This window comes from Ornithorhynchus anatinus, chromosome 6 (genome assembly GCF_004115215.2).
Source record: "Ornithorhynchus anatinus isolate Pmale09 chromosome 6, mOrnAna1.pri.v4, whole genome shotgun sequence".
NCBI classification, from domain to species: domain Eukaryota; kingdom Metazoa; phylum Chordata; class Mammalia; order Monotremata; family Ornithorhynchidae; genus Ornithorhynchus; species Ornithorhynchus anatinus.
In genome coordinates this window covers 18,765,607-18,788,758 of record NC_041733.1, presented here as the reverse complement: position 1 = coordinate 18,788,758, position 23,152 = coordinate 18,765,607, and the positions used below count along the sequence as shown (strand labels likewise).

General features: G+C 46.3%; 2 protein-coding genes across 2 annotated transcripts; both read right to left on the bottom strand.

The window, feature by feature from the left end:
- Positions 1–11,634: 11,634 nt before the first annotated feature.
- Positions 11,635–16,198, bottom strand: LOC100076317 (olfactory receptor 1009-like). Its single transcript, XM_039912443.1, has 3 exons — positions 16,183–16,198; positions 12,754–13,687; positions 11,635–11,659 (listed from the first exon to the last, which is right to left on the bottom strand). Exons 1-3 carry the CDS (start codon positions 16,196–16,198, stop codon positions 11,635–11,637), a joined length of 975 nt encoding a protein of 324 aa, XP_039768377.1.
- A 5,440-nt stretch (positions 16,199–21,638) lies between these two features.
- LOC120638475 (olfactory receptor 10V1-like) lies at positions 21,639–22,937 on the bottom strand. Its single transcript, XM_039912467.1, has one exon. The coding sequence runs from the start codon at positions 22,898–22,900 to the stop codon at positions 21,890–21,892; it is 1,011 nt and encodes a 336-aa protein (XP_039768401.1). The 5' UTR covers positions 22,901–22,937; the 3' UTR covers positions 21,639–21,889.
- Positions 22,938–23,152: the final 215 nt, after the last annotated feature.

The window sequence follows — 23,152 nt, the reverse complement described above, 5'->3', positions numbered from 1 at the left end:
CCGGGGAAGACGCCCCCGCCCCCGCCCCGGACGCCGGCCCCGGCCCGGGCCCCGGCCCGCCGCCCCCGCCCCGCCGCCGCCGCCACGGCCGCCCCGCCGCCCACCGCCACCGCCGCCGCCATCCCGCCGCCCGCCGCCTCGCGACTCTCGCGAGACTGCACGGCGGGCCCGGCGCGCGCGCCCCGCTCTCCTCTCCTCTCTTCTCTTCTCTTCTCCCCTCCCCTCCCCTCTCCACCCCCGGCGCGCGCCGGCTCCAGGGGATGGCCAAGCAGCCCGGCCCCGCCCCTTCGCGCGACGCTCCCCACTCTCGCGAGAAGAGATGTCGGCGCGCGGCCGGAACCTCCCCGGGGGCGGGGGCGCTACCTTTCCCTCCTTCATTCCATCGGAATCATTCATTCATTCATTCATTCATTCATTCATTCATTCATTCATTCATTCATTCATTCATTCATTCATTCATTCATATGCGTTCACTCACTCACTCAATCCTTCCATCTTTCCTTCATCATTCCATCCATTCATTCAGATTCATTCATTCATTCACTCATTCATATGCCTTCCTTCCTTCCTCAATCCATCCATTCATTCATTCAGATTAATTCATTAATTCACTCACTCATTCAATCCTTCCTTCCTTCATCAGTCCATCCATTCATTCAGATTCATTCATTCATTCACTCACACACTCACTCATCCAATCCTTCCTTCTTTCCTTCCTTCATCAGTCTATCCATTCATTCAGATTCATTCATTCATTCATCCACTCACTCATTCTAATCCTTCCTTCTTTCCTTCCTTCATCAGTCCATCCATTCATTCAGATTCATTCATTCATTCAATTCTTCCTTCCTTCTTTCCCTCATCAATCCATCCATTCACTCATTCATTCATTTAATCCTTCCTTCTTTCTTTCCTTTCTTCATCAATCAATCCATCCATCCATTCAGATTCATTCATTCATTCACTCATTCATTCAATCCTTCCTTCTTTCCTTCCATCATATTTATTGAGCACTTACTGTGTGCAGAGCACTGTACTAAGCTCTCAGAAAGTACAGTTCAGCAACTAATACTATTCATTTGTTCAATCCTATTTTTTGAGCGCTTACTGTCTGGAGAGCACTGTACTAAGCACTTGGAAAGTACAATTCAGCAACTAATAATATTCATTCATTCAATCATATTTATTGAGTGCATACTGTGTGCAGAGCATTGTACTAAGCGCTTGGGAAGTACAATTCAGCAACAAATAATATTCATTCATTCAGTCATATTTATTGAGCACTTAGTATGTGCAGAGCACTGTACTAAGCACTTGGAAAGTACAATTCAATAGTACTAATAGTATTAAGCGCTTAATACAGTGCTCTGCACATAGTAAGTGTTCAATACATATGATTGAATAAATAATTAGTATTATTAATCATTAAATAGTATTAATAGTAATAATGATGATGTTTGTTAAGCAGCTACTATGTGCCAAACACTGTTCTAAGCACTGGGATAGATACAAACTAATCAGGTTGTCCCACATGGAGCTCAAAGACTTAATCCCATTTTACAGATGAGGTAACTGAAGCATAGAGAAGTTAAGTGACTTGCCCAAAGTCACACAGCTAACAAGTGGCAGAGTTGGGATTAGAGCCCACGACCTCTGACTCCCAAACCCGCACTCTTGCCACTAGGCCATGCTGTTTCTCTAAAGACAATCCCTGTCTCTATTTGTTGCTGAATTGCACTTACCAAGCGCCTAGTACAGTGCTCTGCACACAGTAAGCACTCAATAAATATGATTAAATGAATGAATGAATGATTGTATTAACATGGAAGCAGTAGGGATGGAGAGGGCTTCTTAATACTACTACTACTACTACTACTACTACTACTAATCATAGCACTTCTTAAGCACTTACTATGTGTCAAACGCTGTTCTAGGCACGGGATAGTACTAGTTAATAAGATTCGACACAGTCCCTGTACCACATTGGGCTCACACTCTTAATCCCCATTTTTTCCAGATGAGGTAACTGAGGCACAGAGAAGTTAAGTGACTTGCCCAAGGTCACACAGCAGACATGTGGCAGAGCCGGGATTAGAACCAATGACCTTCTGAATCCCAGGCCCGGGCTCTAGCCACTATGCTATGCTGCTGCTGCTTCTTCTGTTGGGCTGCCATCTGCCAGGTGGTGAACTCTTCCGCCAAACCAACTGAGTCACTCCAATGTCGATCAACCCGGGATTCCCTCCTCTGGTTCTTTAGAAAAAAGAGTCAAGGGGTCCATTCCAGTTGCCCCCGATCCCACCTTTGACACCAAAGTTCCGTCACCAGGCGGAACCGGCCGCGGGGGTAACTGGGGAGTTTGCGGATCGGAGGTTTGGAAATGGACTCACAGACTAGAGGGTTAATGAGTAGCAGAAGCAGGTTTATTGAGGTGAGGGCACAAAGAATCTGTGATAGGTTACCCTCAGGAGCAAAGCTATTCCCAGGCTAATAAGTAATAAGTATACTGGCCAACACGGTCCCCCACTCTCTCCAGAGCTACCTTTAAATCACCCCAGCGCTCAAGTTCCCAAGAGGGAATACTCACTTCTCCTAGCTCCAGTGAGGAGGGTCAATAAGCAGCGTGGCTCAGTGGAAAGAGCACGGGCTTGGGAGTCAGAGGTCATGGGTTCGAATCCCTGCTCTGCCACTTTCATTCATTCATTCAATAGTATTGATTGAGCGCTTACTATGTGCAGAGCACTATACTAAGCGCTTGGAATGTACAAATCGGCAGCAATAGAGACAGTCCCTGCCCTTTGATGGGCTTACAGTCTAATCGGGGGAGATGGGCAGACAAGAACAATGACAATAGAGTCAAGGGGAAAAACATCTCATAAAAACAATGGCAAATAAATAGAATCAGGGTGATGTACATCTCATTAAACAAAATAAATAGGGTGATGAAGATAAATACAGTTGAGCAGACGAGTACAGTGCTGAGGGGGTGGGACGGGAGAGGGGGAGGAGGAGAGGGAAAGGGGGGAGAAGAGGGTTTAGCTGCGCAGAGGTGAAGGGGGAGGTAGAGGGAGCAGAGGGGAAAAAGGGGGGGAGCTCAGTCTGGGCTTGTCAGCTGTGTGACTGTGGGCAAGTCACTTAACTTCTCTGTGCCTCAGTTACCCATCTGTAAAATGGGGATTAAGACTGTGAGCCTCACGAGGGACAACCTGATGACCCTGTATCTACCTCAGCATTTAGAACAGTGCTCTGCACATAGTAAGCACTTAACAAATACCAACATTATTATTATTATTATCGGTAACTCGGCACCACGCAGGGCCTGACAGGGTGTGCGTCCCAGGCTCTGGATGGAAGCGACTCACCACACTGGGGTAACAGAGCTCCAACCTACTATCAAGAGTTCATGGAGAGCCCTCCCCAGATAAACCTTGCTACTTCTTGATCTTTTCCCCTCTGTTGTCCATATTTGGTGGGGGGGGGGGATGGGGATGATAAAGGATTGTGTGACAAAACCCATCAACATTTACTCATTCGGGTCTAATCGTTCGGCTTTGTTGTTCACCCAGCCCTCCAGGGTTGGTAACTCCAGAAGGTCGGGAATCTGTTTTTTAGCCAAATGCTTCCTATCGTTCACTACCAGCCCCTCCAGGGTTAGTGAGCTAAGCTTATTAGCCTGGTCAAGGCCTGACTGAAATGAACAAGAGTAACTCCAAAGACTAGAATCTCTGGGAGTGCTTGCATACTGCGTGGCTCAGTGGAAAAAGCCCGGGCTTGGGAGTCAGAGGTCATGGGTTCGAATCCTGACTCTGCCACTTGACAGCTATGTGACTGTGGGCAAGTCACTTAACTTCTCTGTGCCTCAGTGATCTCATCTGCAAAATGGAGATGAAGACTTTGAGTCTCATGTGGGGCAACCTGATTCCCCTGTATCTACCCCAGTGCTTAGAACAGTGCTCTGCACATAGTAATCGCTTAACAAATACCAACATTATTATACTAAGAGATGGAACATGATGAGCCTTTAGGCCTGGACTCCATTTTGTCTGGCCAAGCGGCCATTTACTCGAGACAGGCACATGACCTATCCTCCTCTCCCTTGTTTTGTCCTATCTATTTGTCTGTCTTATCGGGAAGTTTGGTTTGCTAAGATCTCCAGACAAGAAGAAGCCAGGTCAGGATTCCTAACCTGCTTATCAATAGTGTTTTCCCACCAGATCCTTACAATGGAGAGAATCAAGCAGGACCTAATAATTATCTCAAGTAGAATTTACTGCTGCTTGTATTAAGGTTTATGCGATAATTTGTGCCCTTCGTTCACTTGTGAAGCTAGGATGCTGTACCAACTGTATATGAAAAACTCTGTATTATGTGGAGTTGAGCTGGCCATCCCGGTCTCCTTGACCCCCTCCAATCTGGCTTCTGTCCCTTCCATCCCTTTCACTCCACAGAAGCCTCTCTCACCAATGTTCTTCTTGCCAAATCCAATGAGCTTCTACTCCATCCTAATTCTCCTCCGTCTCTCAACTGCCTTCTACACCACGGACCACCTCCTTCTCCTGGAAACATTATTGAAGCCCTGCTTCGCCGACACTGTCCTCTCCTGGTTCTCTTCCTATTTCTCTGGCCGCTCATTCTCAGTCTCTTTCGTGAGCTCCTCCTCTGCCTCCCACTCCCTAACTGATGAGGTCCTTCAAGGTTCGGTCCTTGATCCCCTTCTATTCTCAATCTACACCCACACTCTTGAAGAACTCAACAAAATAAATAGGGTAATAAATAATATATACAAATGAGCACAGTGCTGAGAGGAGGGGAAGGGGGAAGAGCAGAGGGTGGAGGGGAGGGGGAGCAGAGGGAAAGGGGGCCTCAGTCTGGGAAGGTCTCCTGGAGGAGGTGAGCTCTCAGTAGGGCTTTGAAGAGGGGAAGAGAGTTTGTTTGGCAGAGGTGAGGAGGGAAGGCATTCCAGGACAGCGGTAGGACGTGGGCCAGGGGTCGGCGGCAGGATAGGCTTGAAAGGGGGACCATGAGGGTAAGTGGCAAAGGAGCAGAGTGTATGGGGTGGGCAGTAGAAAGAGAGAAGAGAGGAGAGGTAGGAGGGGACAAGGGGATGGAGAGCTTTGAAGCCTAGAGTGAGGAGTTTTTGTTTTGTGCAGAGGTCGATAGACAACAACTGGAGGTTATTGAGGAGGGGAGTGACGTGCCCAGGGCGTTTCTGTGGGAAATGATCCAGGCAGCGTAATGAAGAATAGACTGGAGTGGGAAGAGACAGAAGGAAGGGAGATCAGAGAGGAGGCTGACTCAATAATCCAGTCGGGATATTATGAGACCTTGTTCCAGCACGATAGCAGTTTGGATGGAGAGGAAAGGGTGGATCTTGGCGATATTGTGCAGGTGAGACTGGCAGGCGTTGGTGACGGATTGGATGTGTGGGGTGAATGAGAGAGCTGAGTCAAGGACGACAGCAAGGTTGCGGGCCTGTGAGATGGGAAGGATGGTCGCGCCGTCCACAGTGACGGGGAAGTCAGGGAGAGAACAGGGTTTGGGAGGGAAGATAAGGAACTCTGTCTTAGACATGTTGCGTTTTAGGTGGTGGGCAGACACCCAGGTGGAGACGTCCTGGAGGCAGGAGGAGATAAGAGCCTGGAGGGAAGGAGAGAGAATAGGGCAGGAGATATAGATTTGGGTGTTATCTGCTTAGAGATGATAGTTGAAGCTGTGGGAGCCAATGAGTTCACCAAGGGAGTGAATAGATGGAGAACAGAAGAGGGCCAAGAAGTGACCCTTGAGGAACCCCTACAGTTAGGGTGTGGGAGAGGAAGGAGTTGCCCGCAAAGGAGACTGAGAATGAGCAGCCAGAAAGATAAGAGGAGCAGAAGCAGATGGAGTCTGTGAAGCCAAGGTGAGATAAGGTGTGGAGGAGAAGGGGATGGTCGACAGTGTCAAAGGCAGCTGAGAGGTCGAGGAGGATTAGAATAGAGTAGGAGTCATTGGATTTGGCAAGAAGGAGGTCGTGGGTGATCTTTGACAGCAGTTTCGGTGACGTGGAGGGGACGGAAGCCAGATCGGAGGGAGTCCAGGAGAGATTTAGAGTCGAGGAATTCAAGGCAGCGAGTGTAGACAACATGTTCTAGGATTTTGGAAAGGAAGGGTAGGAGGGAGATAGGATGATAACTGGAAGGGGAAGTGGGGTTGAGAGAGGGGTTTTTTTTAGGATGAGGGAGATGTGGGCCTGTTTGAAGGCTGAGGGGAAGAAGCCATTGGAGAGTGAGTGGTTAAAGATAGAAGTTAAGGAGGGGAGGAGGTCAGGGACGATAGTTTTTATAAGGTGAGCGGGAATGGGGTCTGAAGCCCAGGTGGAAGGGGTGGCACTTGCGGGGAGGGAGGAGATCTCCTCTGAGGATACTGTAGGGAAGGATGGGAAAGTAGGGGAGAGGGTTGGGAGCAGGGGGGAAGCAGAGCAGGGACGGGTGACTTTGGGGAGCTCAGAGCTGATTGTGTTAATTTTCGTAATGAAGTAGGTGGCCAGATCGTTGGGGGTGAGGGATGGGGGAGGGGGAGGAACAGGGGGCCTGAGGAGAGAGTTAAAAGTCCAGAACAATTGGCGGGGGTTCTTGCCTGCTACCCACTGGCTTTGGTGAAATCTGTTAAAGTTCAAAATGATACAAGATAAATTTATCAGGTCTCAATCTATAGAGTGATTGATAAAGCTCTGAAATTTTTCAAGAATTTTGAAAGTATTATCAGTTCACAGACTGATCTGTTGACATAGGCAATTTACCCCAATTTGTTACAGATGCAACAGTTCATGGTAATTTCTCAGTAACCTGATGATCAACAATGCCAAATGCTGACGGTCAAATCCTCAAAATTCTCTAAATTCTTAGTGGCATTCTGACCCAGGCTCATGTTAATCAGCCGACCTGGCTTTGTATTACCCTAGTAATGAATTACAACTCTCTGGTGAAAATACATTCCATCCTTTCAGGTCTCTTATGGAAAGATTGGTTGGAAGAAAATGCCTCAAGGTGGCAGTGTCCTATTGCTTTTGTGATTTGGATTTACCCTTTTTACGCTATTTGTTTCTTAATAATTGCGGTATTCATTAAGCGCTTACTACATGCCAGGCATTGTACTAAGCACTGGGGTAGATACAAGATAATTGGGTTGGACACAGTCCCTGTCCCACATAGGGCTCACGGTCTTAATCCCCATTTTCCAGATGAGGTAACTGAGGCACAGAGAATGACTTGCTCAAGGTCATGTAGCAGACAAGTGGTGGAGTTAGGATCTGTACTTGGGTCCTTCTGACTCTCAGGTTCGTGCTTTATCCGCAAGGTCATCCCACTTCTCGCTCTAATAAGCAGTGGGGTTGAGAAAACTAGTCAGGCTGGACACAGTATAGTGCTCTGCACACAGTAAGCGCTCAATAAATACGACTGACTAACTGACCTCCCTCCGGCTCCCAGCAACCGCTAAACCTCTGGGAATAGGGTGGGCGGCACTGAAGCCACAGAACACTCTTCGAGAAGCATTGTATTGGAGAACTAGTGTGTGATCAATAAAATATTAATTTTCTGGGCTTCATCCTTGTCCTCCAAAGTCTTTCTTGTCCCCAAAATGGGGCTAGAGGTTTCCTTCTGTATCACGCAATCAAGGGTGCTCTGCCCATGGTAAGCACTCAATAAATACCACTGATTGACTGATAGCATTTACTGAGCGCTTATTGCTTCCGTATGGAATTGGAGGGAACGTGTCTGCCTGCCCTGTTGTAGTTTACTCTTCCAAGTGCTTAGTATAGTGCTCAGCACATAGTAAGAGCTCACTAAATACCTTGGCGATGATGATGATGATGAAATGACATTTTCAGGCATTCTCTAGGTCCTCTGAACTCTCAGGTGTGCAATTTCAAATTCTTGTCCATTCAAAATGGTTTAGTGCAGAGCCCACAGTCTCATTCAAGGCAATAATTATACCACATATGGTCGTCTTTCAGGAGAATAAAAATAATAATTATATTAATAATGGTACTCGTTAAGCAGTTACTATGTGCTAAGCACTGTCATAAGCACTGGAGAAGATGCAATATAATCAGATCGGACATCCTCTCTGTCTCTCTCTCTGTCAAGGGGTTTATTGCCTAAGGGGTGGGAGAGCAGCTGTTTAATCCCCATTTTACAGATGAGAAAACTGAAGTAAAGAAGTCAAATGACTTGCCCAAGTTCACAGTAGGTGAGAGGTGGAGCCAGGATTAGAATCCAGGCCTCTGCCTCCCAGGGATCATGCTCTTTCCACTAGGCAACACTTCCTCATGGATGCTTTTTTTTTCTGCCCTACCAATAATAATGGTACCTATTAAGTGCTTACTTTGTGCCAAGCACTGTTCTACGTGTCCCATGGATAGGCCTGAGTTCAGACTGGCATCTTCAGGCTTCGGGACTAACGGAAGATCTAGAGAGCCATAGTATTAGGCCTGAGTTCAGACTGGCATCTTCAGGCTTCGGGACTAACGGAAGATCTAGAGAGCCATAGTATTGTCCCCTTTATTATATGGTAAACTGTAAGCTCACTGTAGGCAGGGAACCTGTCTACAGCTCTGTTATATTGTACTCGCTTAAGCGCTTAGGACAGTGCTCTGTAGCTAGTAAGCACTCAATAAATATGATTGATCGAATGATTGGTAGGGAAACCAATCTGGAACACTCTCCCTCTTCATATCTGATACACAATTACTCTCCCCACCTTCAAAGCCCTATTAGAGGCCCATCACCTCTAAGAGACCTTCCCTGACTAAGCCCTCATTTTCTCTTCTCCCTTCTGTGTCACCCTTGCACTTGAATTTGCTCCCTTTGTTCACCCTTCCATTAGCCCCGCAGCACTTACGTATATATCCATAATTTATTTGTATTAATTCCTATCTTCCCCTCTAGACTGCAAGCTTGTGGGCAGGGAACCTATCTACCAATTCAGTTGCATTGTCCTCTCCCAGTGATTAATACAGTGCTCTGCAGACAGTAAGCGCTCAATAAATGATTGACTGATAGCCCAGGTCTATCACAAGTGCTTCATCCAAATTCTTGAAAGTACCCCAAGTACTTACATGCCTTACTTGACAAGTGGTGAGACAGTATCAAAAATATGAAGCCCTAGAACGAAGTCCGTCTGTTAGCATTGAAGTTACGCTTACGTGAACGTAGCTTTGCATGATGGAACATGTGAGGGGAATAATTAACAGCTGCTGTGTCACGAACTGAAATGGGTGACTGAACTTCTCTGTGCCCATTTTGCAAATGAGTACGAAATTCTTGTTCTCCCTCTCCTCTAGACGGTGAGCCCCATATAGGACAAGGACTGTGTCGGAGCTGATTAACTTGTATCTACACCAGCCCTTAGTACAGTGTTTGGCACATAGTACATGCTTAACAAATTCCATTATAATTATTATTAAGTAATAATTATTAAGGAGGACAGCAGAAGTGCTTTAAAGGTTCAGTAAAGTGCAATTTTTAACAGTGCAGCACCATAGTTAATACTGGACTGCAAGTTTAGCTTCTAACGTATAGAAGCAGCTTGGCATAATGAAGAGAGCATGGGTCTGGAGTCAGAAGGATCTGGGTTCTAATTTCAGCTCTGTCATGTGTCTGTTGTGTGACCTTGGGCAAGTCACGTAACTTCTCTGGGCTTCAATTACCTCATCTGTAAAATGGGGATTAAGACTGTGAGCCCCATATGAGACAGGAACTAGGTCCAATCTGATTAATTTGTATCCACCCCAGCACTTAGAACAGTGCCTGGCACATAGTAAGCACATAACAAATACCACAATTATTATTATTATTATTATTAACTGTACTTTGTTTATATTGCTCTCCCTGCCTGGAACTTCCATCTCCTTCCAAAACTAGTGGGCCATAGCTCTCCCAATTTTCAAAGCCCTTCCAAAATCCCACCTCTTCCAAGAAGTCTTCCCCAATTAAATTTCAACATTCTAAGTGGTGTCAATCCACTAATCCGTGTAGTCTAGTGGAGAGAGCCTGGGGGTGGGAGTCAGGGGACCCTTGTTCTAATCCCAGATCTGGCACTCACTTGCTGTGAGACCTAGATATGTCACTTAACCTTTCTGGGCCTCAGTTTGCTCATCTATAAAATGAGGAGAAGATAGGCTGTGAGCCCTACATGGGTGAGGGACTGTGTCCAATCTGACACTTCGTATCTACCCCAGCACACACACACACACAGTCACAGATACACACACTCATTCACACAATACAACTGAACTACAATACAATGATTTATTGAGTTATTTCATCCTCACACCCATGACATCTTCATGGGAAGCAGTGTGGCCTAATGGAAAGAAACTGGGCCTGGGAGCCAGAGGACCTGGAGTCTAATCCCAGTTTTGCTACGTGTCTGCTGTGTGACCTTGGGCAAGTCACTTAATTTCTCTTTGCCTCAGTTACAACATCTGTAAAATGGGGATTAAAACTTTGAGCCCCACGCGGGACAGGGACTGTGTTCAACCTGATTACGTTGTATCTACCCTAGCACTTAGAACTTGCCACATAGTAAGTGCTTAACAAATACCACAATTATTATTATTCCTATCATTAATAATCAGTTTGGGCATAATTCTTGTCCCACATGGGGCTCACAATCTTAATCCCCATTTTACAGTGGAGGTAACTAAGGCACAGAAAAGTTAAGGGACTTGTCCAAGATCACACAGCAGACGAGTGGTGGAGCTGGAATTTAGACTTTTGGGGACTCTATTTCATCTCTAAATTCCCAAGCACATTAAGAAATGTTACTAATAACAATAACCTTCAGTGAGCATTATTAAGGAACAGTGACATAAGATGATGAACTTTTGTCAAATAGAACTCGTGGGAAAAATTTTGAGGGGGGCCTTAAAACTGGATTTGTGAGGAACTTGTATGGACAGTCATAATAAAAATTCCTTGGAGGGACATGCAGTTGGGTTTCTATTTTCTGCTTTCAGTGCAGAATGCTTTGACAGTGCAGAACAACTTCCCCACTGCTGACATATTTCATATAAATTTATCCCAAAAGCCTTCCTTCTTTTGCAAATGAGCAAATCTCAGCCACAATGATTTTAAATCCGAAATTAAAGTACAGATGGTCAGTTCTCAAGGTAATGAGGTGGGATGAGTTAGCGCTCAGCTTTTAGTGGACTGGTAATGTAAAAATGTTAGTTTTCAAACTAGAAAAGATTCCTAGGCATAACATGGCAGCAGGTCTGGGCAACATTCAAAAGCATGGGCTGGTAGTCTTATGCAACACTGGCCATTCTTGAATTATTGAAAATATAAGGGAGGTTGACATGTTGATCAATTTACAGTAATTTCATTGCCCTTTTAATTCAGAACCTTATAAATAGGCTACATATAAATAGAATCAATAGAACTCTACTCACCCAAATTCACCCAGATTTTTACTCTGGGTGAATTTGATAGAACAAGAGAAGTATTTATACAAACAGATTTAATGTCTGTCTGAATGATTAGTGTTTTCTAAGAATTGTTCTTCTACAATGCTTATGAACTATCCCATGCATGGTAGAATTAAATTTCCATTGACCAGTTCATCTAGGTTGCATTTCACATTTATAGTACAGTCTTAAAAGTTAGCACTGATCTGGGGCCTGAAAAAAGAACAAGCACAAAGGAAATCAGGCTGAGAGCATGTAAAAATGCTTGTATTACTACTTAATAACTAATGTCATATTTGCTTAGATTTTAGCTCACTGACCTCAGATACACAATCGTGTGTGTATGCATGCATATACAGAACTCTCTAGCCTGAAAATTTGCTGTGGCGGGGAATGTGCCTATCAACTATGGTATTGTACTCTCCCAAGCGATCAGTACAGTCCTCTGTACACAGTAAGCCTTCGATAAATAACCCTGATTGATTTGGGACCCTATCTAGTATGAAAAGAGTTGACTGTTTTGCAGAATAAAAATATGTCAGCCTGAAGATTTTAATTTTTTTTGATCTGGAATATCTATGAGGCTGGCTTATGGCATTCTTCTTTCAAATTCTTTAGTATTGGTCACAAATAAAAGAGGGAATAGAAAATACAGTAAGAGATAAAAGAAAATACCCTTAGGCTCACTAGTAGAATTAACATTACTGTTGGAAACTGCACTTGAGAATTCCCTAGCATTTGAGAAGTACAGGGACCCTGATTTTTTTAAAAATGATGTTTATTAAGCACTTATTATGTGCCAGACAACTGAAGAAGCATCTGAGATGATACAAGCTAATCAGGTTGGACAGAGTCCATGTCTCATATGAGGCTCACAATATTAATTCTCATTTTATAGATGAGGCACAGAGAAATTAAGTGATTTGCCCGAGGTAACAAGGCAGACAAATGACAGGGCAGGGATTAGAAATCATGTCCTTCTGACTCTCAGACCTGTACTCTTTCATTCGTTCATTCAATTATATTTACTGAGCACTTACTGTGTGCAAAGCACTGTACTAAGCACCTGGGAGAGTACAATATAACAATAAACTGACCCATTCCCTGCTCACAGTGAACTTACAGTCTAGAGACTCTATCCACTAGGTCACTTTTTTTCCTTTGATTTTCCAATAAGGGTCAGATTTCCAATAGGAAAGAAAGAAGAATTGGAATAATTTGACTCTGGGTGAATCTGCCCAGGTCTCAGAACATATAGATTTCAACCTCCACTGAGTGGGGGTTTTACCAAGCAACATCTAGTGTACCAGAAGTTTACAATAGCGCCCTTCACCTGCTGATTCCTCAGTGTGTAAATGAGTGGGTTCAGCATCGGAATCACCACGCTAAACATGACGCTCATCATTTTGCTCATGTACAGGGTGTTCCCAGATGTCTGTCGCCCATACACGAAATTCAGGGTCCCATAGTAGAGGACCACCACGGTAAGGTGGGAGGCACAAGTGGAGAAGGTTTTCTTCCTGCTTTCCTCAGAGCGGATCTTCAGGACGGTGATGATGATAGGGACGTAGGACCCAAGAGTTAAGCAGAAAGAGGTGATCCTCAAGGTCCCTCCCACCAGGAATATTTCCAGTTGGTTGTTCCGTGTGCTGCTGCAAGCCAGCTTCAAAAGCTCCCGAATGTCACAGAGGAAATGGTCGATTTCATTGGGCCCACAGAATACCAACCTGACCGTAAAGGAGATGTGTGATGTGGCATTGAAGATTCCCGTTCCCCAAGCAGCTGTAGCCAACAGAAGGAGGCGTCTGTTATCCATAAGGGCAGGGTAGCGCAGTGGCTTGCAGACAGCCAGATACCGATCGTAAGCCATGGCCGTCAACAGAAAACATTCGGTGCCAGCAAATACTATGAAAAAATACAATTGGGAAATACAGGCTGTGTAGGAAATGGCTTTGAACTGGGACAGGAGGTTTAGCAGCATCCTCGGGACCGTCACTGAAGTGTAACACACATCTAGGAAGGACAGATTGCTGAGAAAAAAATACATGGGCATGCGGAGCCTTGAATCAAAGCAGGTAACGACCAAAATCGTGACGTTGCCCAACACAGTCAAGAAGTAGATCGTCAGGAACAGCAGGAAGAGAAAGGGCTGCAGTTGCGGATTGTCTGTTAAACCCAGGATGAGAAATTCTGTCACTAATGTCTGATTCTCACTTTCCATTTCTCCAGATCTGCTTCCTCCTGCCAGAGCAGAAACAGAAAGATATATGAGTGCCAGATTGAACTGGGAAGGAAGGAGCAGAGAATTCTAGTGCTATGACTCCAATCTGGAAGACAGGTGACTTTCGGCCAAAGATTTTGCTGCACTTTTCAGTCTGACCACTTTACAGATGCTCCAGTGGACGAATGAAAGGTCAAAGTCACACTGGTGAGGGGATCTATGTCTATCAACACTGTTGTATTATACTTTCCCAAGAGGTTAGTACAGGGCTCTGCACACTTTAAGTGCTCAAATAAATACTACTGGATGCAGAATCCACATTGGAAAATGCTCAAACCTATTCTTCACATTATTAAGCTGTTCCTCCACTGCTCTCTTTCTTAAGAATCTTGGGGTCTTAGAATACCTTCCTTACTAGAAAACAGGGTTACATTAGACTCAGTCCTGTTTGAATATTAGTGATCCCAAGGCATGGAATATTCTTCATGAAGGATTCCTCTCAGAAGAGATCCTTCCTTTCGGGCAGTGTCTGCCTTTCAACCAGGACTGGAAGAAGCTATCCCTGATTGCTCATTTTCTCAGCTGATGAATGTGTGCACTATATCCACTAGATTGTAAGCTCACTAAAGGAAGGGAATGTGTTTACCAACTAAGATGTTATCAAGGATATCAGATATGAGATTCCTGGTTAGGAGATTCCACTGGATCCTACCTGATTCAAGCTTTGCTGCTGATGAATGAAAGATAAATGAAGGAATAGCGTTAAACTATGACCCAATAGTGTCCAGGCAAGAAAACATGGAACCTAAACTCTCTTCCTGGTAGAATCCATTGTGAGTTTGGCTGTCTCTTCAATCTCCTTCCCTGACTGTAAAGTGAGATTTACCATCCCTCCACATCTAATCCCCACCTTTCTATTCTCTCCCAGCACTTAGTACAGTGCTCTACACACAGTAAGTGCTTAATAAATGCTATTACTCCTACTTTCAATCATTCAATTCATTTAATAGTATTTACTGAGCACTTACTGTATGCAGAGCACCGTGTTAAGCACTTGGGAGAGCACAATACAAAGAGTACAATACAACAATAAATACGTAGCCTGCCCACAATGAGCTTACAGTCTAGAGAGGGGAAGACAGACATCAGTTTAAATAAATTAGAGATATGTGAGAGCTCACCTCCTCCAGGAAGACTTCTCAGGCTGAGCCCCCCTTTCCTTCTGCTCCCCTCTCCCCCTGCTCTTCCCTTCCCCTCCCCTCAGCACTGTGCTCATTTGTATATATTATTTATTACCCCATTTATTTTGTTAATTAGGTGTATATCTCCTTGATTCTATTTAGCTTGATGATGTTGTCTTTTGTTCTGTTTTGCTTTGCTGTCCGTCTCCCCCGTTTAGGCTGTGAGCCCGTCACTGGGCAGGGATTTTCTCTATCTGTTGCCAAATTGTACATCCCAAGTGCTTAGTACAGTGCTCTGCACATAGTAAGCTCTCAATAAATAAATACTATTGAATGAATGAATGTGCATAAGTGTTGTGGGGCTGGGTGGGGGGAAGAACAAAGGGAGCAAGTGACGCAGAAGGGAGTGGGAGAATAGGAAAGGGGGTGGTGGTTAGTCTGGGAAGGCCTCTTGGAGGAGATAGGTCTTCAATAAGGCTTTGAAGGAGGGGACAGTAATTCTCTGTGGGAATTGAGGAAGGAGGTTGTTCCTGGCCAGAGGTAGGACGTGGGCTAGGGATCGACTGCGAGATACGCGAGATCGAGACTCACTGAGAAGGTTAGCACTAGAGGAGCTAAGTGTGTGGGTTGGGTTCTTCCTACCTCTTGGTATGGGAAAGTTTAGGAGACCATGTCAACCCTTGGCTTTCCATTCTCCAAACCAAGAGGCTAATTAACACGAACTGGGGGAGACGATAGCAGTGTCTTCAGACACCTAACTTGTTAATTGTTAAATTCATTCTGTTGTTACCAAAACAGTGAAGCAGAGGTTCCTAATCCGGGTGCTGTGTCCTTGCCATGCTATTCGTGAACTTCCCTGGTGCCCCCAAGAATTCTGGGGCACTGCTATATTTGATTTCTGTGGAGAAAGTGGGAAGGGGATTGAGTTTGCCATGGGGGTTGGCCATGACCTAAACTAAAAATGTTAGGGAATTTCCATGATGGGAAATGCACTGTAGTCAGCCAGAACCCCAGTCCAGTTACACATTGCTTCTGGAGCGGAAAGTTGACATTATTTAGAAAAGATATTTGAGAATACCTCCTTCTCCATCACAAAATTACGATGAGAACGCATGCCACCAGCCTGCCTCTCTGGATAAATGGATATCTGGATTCAAGATTCAGTAGAATATTTCCTCCTGAAACCAATCCAATTGACCTGACAAAACTACAAAGTAGGTTTCTATTCAGAAACCACCTCTATTTTGAGAAATGCTTAAATTCTGAGATTATGAGTCCAATAGCCCTTTCCTCCATTGGATCTGAACGTTGATTCTCATTGGCTAAAGTCTTACCTCCATTGAAAGCCATCTTCGAGGAACTTCAAGCACTATGATATTAAGCGGCTAAAATATTTACCACTGGATCCCAAATCCCCAAATTAGTTAGTAAAAGTCAACCGGGGAGAATCTTGAAGATTGAAGAGCTTCAGGAAGGAAAGGGGCAATGAATAAGCTTTCCTTATATGATAAGGATGGTATTTATCAAGCACTTTCTAGATGTCAGGCACTGTGCTAAGCACTGAAGAGGCAAGCTAATTAGATGTAATATTATGCAGTGATCTACCGCCTCATTAATCCCCCAGTGAATAGAGACTTTTTTTTAGAAAACAGTAGGGAGTAATTTAATGTGTTATGGGACATATAATGAGGCAGCTTTCTTAACCTATGAAAAGTCAATAAAGTTTAATCTGGAAAACCTAAAGATAAATGGATGAAACATTCTTGGATTAAAGGTGGGGAAGAGGGATTTTGAATTCTATACGCAATAATGATGTAAGATCTTCATCTCTCTCCATTTAAGTGGTCCCCAGTGTCTGACATACCCCTGGGACAGGAAGCAAAAATAAACATGCCCATGATTTCTAATTTAATACCACAGACAGCTGATAATTCATTATAAAAGTTCATTGTTCTGGAAATTAAAAGTAATAAAGCCCAGAGAAGAGCTTTAAACAATCAATTCTAGACAGTTTTCTGGGAATCTGCATTTTCTTTTCTCTTCTAAACTTAGGTTCTTGGTAGATTTCCTTCAATGGCCATGGCTAATGCTGGATAATTAGTCTGTGAGAGCTAAACCCCTAACATTACAAGAAAATATTCTCTTTGGGATTTTCAAATGTTTTCTGAGATTCAGTATTTCTGTTGGCCATAGATAGTGTCAAAGAGACAAAGAACCTCAACTGATACTTTCAGTTGATTTAGACACCCCCAGGAAACCATACCCACAAAGTTTTGGAGGTGAGCTGTTTCTCCATCTCAAACATTGACTGAGGCCCACCCTCCAGACTTCTCCCTTGAACTGAATCCAGAAACTAAGGTGGCCACTGATTTAAGTTCTTCCCCCTTGAATTCAGTCCAGAAACCAAGATGGCCATTGATTGAAGTAGACAATATCACCTTTCATCGCTTCATCCTCCCCACTTCTTCTATAATCCCACACAACCTATTGTGATCCTGCCAGGTTCCAAGAATTCAGCTGCTCCCACTCCTCCACCCAAACACATCTCTGGTTTGTTCTCAGAGTTGACTCATTTGTATTGTGTTGCATTGCATTGATTCTGGCTCAGTCAGTGCCTGGCACAAAATAAGCACTTAATACAATTATTATTATTATTATAGTGTTTAAAAAAGTGTTTAATAAATTGGAGCTCTATCACGTGTCTGCTGTGTGACCTTCAACAAATCATTTAATTTCTCTGTGCCTCAGTTGCCTCATCTCACAAAATGGGGATTAAGGCTGTGAGCCCCATGTAGAACAGGGACTGTGTCCAACCTGATTAGCTTTTATCTACCCCAGTGGTTAGAACAGTGTCTGGCACATAGTGTTTGACAAACGCCACTAAAAAAAAAACAAAAACAAGAACAAAAAACCAGTGCAGAGACTGGACCACAGACACATGTATACACTGCTGCTATTAAAAATCCCCGTAATCTTCTGAGGTATCTGCCCAAGCACCAAAGCACCAGCACTTTTATGTTTAAGCTTTACAAGAACCTCTGAAGAGTTCTCTTCCTCCAGAGACTCTGGAACCTCTGAGATCTGGGAATATGGCCATGCTCCAGAAGGCAGCCTCTCAGACAGCACCCTAAAGAGTTCCAGGGCCCTCAACATTTTACCCACCTTCATGAATAAAATCAACTTCGCTACGGCCCCACAGAGACCTCCGCTCTCTCGATCCCATCCGTCTTTCCAATAGCATCTCTCCTCACCTTGCCGCCCTGTCCTCTCTTCCCACTCTCGACGATCAGGTCTCCGCTCTCAACCCCACCCTCTCTACTCATCTCGACTCTCTCGTCCCCCTTTCCCTCCGCCGCTCTCGCTCCACTAACCCACAGCCCTGGATCACCTCCTCCGTCCGCCTCCTACGCTCCTATGCTCGAGCTGCTGAGCGCTGCTGGCGAAAGTCCAAGCACCGAGCCGACCTCACACACTTCAAATTTATCCTTTCCTGCCTTAACTCTGCCCTCTCCTCCGCCAGGCAAAGCTTCTTCTCCTCCCTCATCGACACCCATGCCCGTCACCCCCGCCGATTGTTCCGGACCTTTAACTCTCTCCTTAGGCCCCCTGTTCCTCCCCCTCCCCCATCTCTCACCCCTAATGATCTGGCCACCTATTTCCTCACGAAAATCAACACGATCAGGTCTGAGCTCCCCAAAGTCACCCCTCCGCCTCTCCCCTCCCCCCAACAACCCCTCCCCTACTTTCCCATCCTTCCCTGCAGTATCCTCAGAGGAGATCTCCTCCCTCCTCGCAAGTGCCACCCCCTCCACCTGCGCCTCGGACCCCATTCCCTCTCACCTTCTTAAAACCATCGCCCCTGCCCTCCTCCCTTCCTTAACTTCTATTTTTAACCACTCAATCTCCAAGGGCTCCTTCCCCTCTGCCTTCAAACATGCCCACGTCTCCCCCATCCTAAAAAAACCCGCTCTTGACCCCACTTCCCCCTCCAGTTATCGTCCTATCTCCCTACTACCCTTCCTTTCCAAAATCTTAGAACGAGTCGTCTACAATCGATGCCTAGAATTCCTTAACTCCCATTCTCTCCTAGACCCCCTCCAATCTGGCTTCCGTCCCCTCCACTCTACCGAGACTGCTCTCTCTAAGGTCACCCATGACCTCCTTCTTGCCAAATCCAATGGCTCCTACTCCATTCTGATCCTCCTTGACCTCTCTGCTGCCTTTGACACTGTCGACCATCCCCTCCTCCTCCATACCTTATCTCACCTTGGCTTCACGGACTCTGTCCTCTCCTGGTTCTCCTCTTACCTCTCTGGCCGATCATTCTCGGTCTCCTTCGCTGGAGCCTCCTCCCCCTCCCATCCTTTAACTGTTGGAGTTCCTCAAGGGTCAGTTCTTGGCCCTCTTCTGTTCTCCATTTACACTCACTCCCTCGGTGAACTCATCCGCTCTCACGGCTTTGACTACCATCTCTACGCAGATGACACGCAGATCTACATCTCCGCCCCTGTCCTCTCCCCCTCCCTTCAGGCTCGCACCTCCTCCTGCCTCCGGGACGTCTCCACCTGGATGTCGGCCCGCCACCTAAAACTCAACATGAGCAAGACTGAGCTCCTCATCTTCCCTCCCAAGCCCGGTCCGCTCCCAGACTTCTCCATCACCGTGGATGGCACGACCATCCTTCCCGTCCCGCAGGCCCGCAATCTCGGTGTCATCCTTGATTCGTCCCTCTCGTTCACCCCACACATCCTATCCGTTACCAAGACCTGCCGGTTTCACCTCTACAATATCGCCAAGATCCGCCCTTTCCTCTCCACCCAAACGGCTACCTTACTATTACGGGCTCTCGTTATATCCCGGCTAGACTACTGTGTCAGCCTTCTCTCTGACTTCCCTTCCTCCTCTCTCGCCCCGCTCCGGTCTATTCTTCACTCCGCTGCCCGGCTCATCTTCCTGCAGAAACGATCTGGGCATGTCACTCCCCTTCTTAAACAACTCCAGTGGTTGCCTATCGACCTCCGCTCCAAACAAAAACTCCTCACTCTAGGCTTCAAGGCTCTCCATCACCTTGCCCCTTCCTACCTCTCCTCCCTTCTCTCTTTCTACCGCCCACCCCGCACGCTCCGCTCCTCTGCCGCCCACCTCCTCGCCGTCCCTCGGTCTCGCCTATCCCGCCGTCGACCCCTGGGTCACGTCCTCCCGCGGTCCTGGAACGCCCTCCCTCCTCACCTCCGCCAAACTGATTCTCTTTCCCTCTTCAAAACCTTACTTAAAAATCACCTCCTCCAAGAGGCCTTCCCAGACTGAGCTCCTCTTCCCCCTCTACTCCCTCTGCCATCCCCCTTTACCTCTCCGCAGCTAAAGCCTCATTTCCCCTTTTCCCTCTGCTCCTCCACCTCTCCCTTCCCATCCCCACAGCACTGTACCCGTCCGCTCGACTGTATATATTTTCGTTACCCTATTTATTTTGTTAATGAATTGTACATCGCCTTGATTCTATTTAGTTGCCATTGTTTTTACGAGATGTTCTTCCCCTTGACGCTGTTTAGTGCCATTGTTCTTGTCTGTCCGTCTCCCCCGATTAGACTGTAAGCCCGTCAAACGGCAGGGACTGTCTCTATCTGTTGCCGACTTGTTCATCCCAAGCGCTTAGTACAGTGCTCTGCACATAGTAAGCGCTCAATAAATACTATTGAATGAATTGAATGAACTTCTTCTGTCAGCCCCCAGTTGTTCAACAGAGGCAATGAGCATACAGGGCACACACCAAATATTGTTGGAGAGGAAGTGGAAGGTCTGGTGTTTTATAGTTTTGTTTTTTAGGGACTTTTAAAATGGTATTTATTAAGTCCTTATTATGTGCAGGCAGTGTTCTAAGAGCTGGAGTAGATATAAGGTAATTAGGTTGGCCACAGTCCCCATCTTAATCCCCATTTTACAGATGAGGTAACTGAGGCACACTGAAGTTAAGAACTCGCTCAAGGTCACACAGCAGACAAGTCACGGAGCCAGGATTAAAACCCAGGTCCTTCTGACTCTCAGGCCTGTGCTCTACCTGTTAGGCCACGCTGCTTCTCCTTCCTTGCTGGAATGAAAAGCCGACAGAGATGTGAGCCAACCCAATGGATGAGAGCAAACAGTGCCGTCGAGTGAAGTTAGATGAGGGAGTGGGTCTGCTCTGTTGGGGAGGGCTTTTACATTGACTTTATTATATTTGCCTTTAAAGACCAAGCCTGTGTGGCTCATGGCTACAGTTTTTTGGCCTCTGAAACAATTCCTCATCATCCCACCTGGATTTCTTATCTCATTTGGTAACACTATCCTCCCTGATTCAGAAGCCACAGTTCCAATGTCATCCTTGACTCCTTGCTATTCTTCAGCTGTCATATTCAACCTGCAGAATCCTGCCAGATCTTTCTACAGCACTTTTCCCCAGTCCACCCTTTCCTCTCCACCCAAACAGCCACCACACTGTGTAGTGGTAAGGGGAAATAGGAATGCTTGAAGTGTGAGTAGAAGACAAAAACAAGCAATCACATTTATTGAGCACTTACTGTGTGCAGAACACTGTACTAAGCGCCTGGTAGAGTACAATATAATAGAGTCCGTAGTCACGGTCTCTGCCTTTAAGAAGCTTGGGAGTCAGAGAACCCGGGTTTTAATCCTGACTCTGCTACTCATCTGCTGTGTGATCTCGGTTACCTCATTTGTAAAATGAGGTTTAAGACTGTGAGCCCTGTGTAGGACACGGACTGTGTTCAACCTGATTATATTTTCTTATGACCTTTGTTAAGTGCTTACTAGGTCCCAGACACTGGGAGAGAATCAAGTTAATCAGGTTGGACACTGTACATGTTCCACATGTAATCCAGTATAATCCCAATTTTACAGATAATGTAACAGACACATAGAAGCCAAGTGACTTGCCCAAGTTCACACAGTGGACAAGTGGTGGAGCTGGGATTAGAACTCAGGTCCTCTGTCTCCCAGGCACGGGCTCTTTCCATTAGGTCTCACTACCACCCTACAGGAAAGGGAAGGTTACATTTTCTCAGAAAATACTTTCCTCTTCAGGACTCTCCTGAGGGCTCCCTGCACCTCCTGGTTCCTCAGGCTGTAGATCATGGGGTAGAGCATCGGGGTCACGTTGGTGTAGACCAGGGACACCACCTTGTCCTGGTCCGGAGCGTAGGCGGACTTGGGCCGGATGTAGATGAAGATGGCACAGCCGTTGTGCAGGAGGGAGACCACCAGATGGCCGGCGCACGTGGAGAAGGCCTTGCGTCTTCCCTCGGCCGACCGGATCCTCAAAATGGCCGCTGCGATGAAGGCGTAGGAGAGCAGGATCAGCAGGAAGGGGATGAGGAGGGCAAGGAAGCAGAGAGCAAACACCACGAGCTCATTGACCCGGGTGTCGGAGCAGGCCAGGAAGAGCAGGGCGGGAATGTCGCAGAAGAAGTGATTGATGGCGTGGGAGCCACAGAAAGGGAGCCGAAAGATCAGGACCGTGAGGCCAAGTGCGAGCACGAAGCCGGAGGTGCCGACGGCGAGGAGGAGCCTCTGGCAGGACGACCTGCTCATGATCACCGAGTACCTCAGGGGGTTGCAGATGGCAGTGTAGCGATCGTAAGACATGACAGACAGGAGGAAGCACTCTGACGTGCCTAAGGCCACAAAGAAGTACATCTGGACCGCGCACCCGGCGAAGGAAATCTCCCTCGTGACCGAGATGAGGTTCGCCAGCATGTTGGGGACGATGGCCAGTGTGTAGCAGATCTCGATGGAAGATAAGTTGCGGAGGAAGAAGTACATGGGAGTTTGGAGGCAGGGATCGATTAGTGTGATCAACGTGATGGTCAGGTGTCCAGACAGAGTGATCACGTGCATGAGAAGGAACAGCCCAAACAATAAGACCTGCCCCTCGGGAAGGTCCGCAAATCCCAAGAAAACAAATTCAGAGGCTGTGGTGAGGTTTCCTAAAGCCCCATTCATCTTTGGGAGCAGCCCTGAGAAGCAAAGGAATGGGGGCATCGTATACAGAGCTTGGACCATTATCCAGATCTGAAGTGGGTTCTAATTCTGCCTCCGACACTCATCTGCTGGGTGACCTTGGACAGGTCACTTCACTTCTCAGTTACCTCCCCTGTAAAATGTGAGCCCTATTTGGGACAGGGGCGGCATCAAACCTGATTATCTTGGAGCTATCCCAGCACTTTCCCCAGAACCTGGCACATAGTAAGTGCTTAAATACCATGAAAATAAAGTATCCTAAAAAGGGATGAAAAGGGGAAGTCATCCAGTAAG

Coding starts and splice junctions, on each gene's coding strand:
- LOC100076317 (XM_039912443.1), bottom strand. Junction 11,660..12,753: donor GGCGCTATTGTAAACTTCTG/GTACACTAGATG, acceptor TTCTTTTTTCAG/GCCCCAGATCAGTGCTAACT.
- LOC120638475 (XM_039912467.1), bottom strand. CDS start 22,900: ATGGTCCAAGCTCTGTATACGATGCCCCCATTCCTTTGCTTCTCAGGG.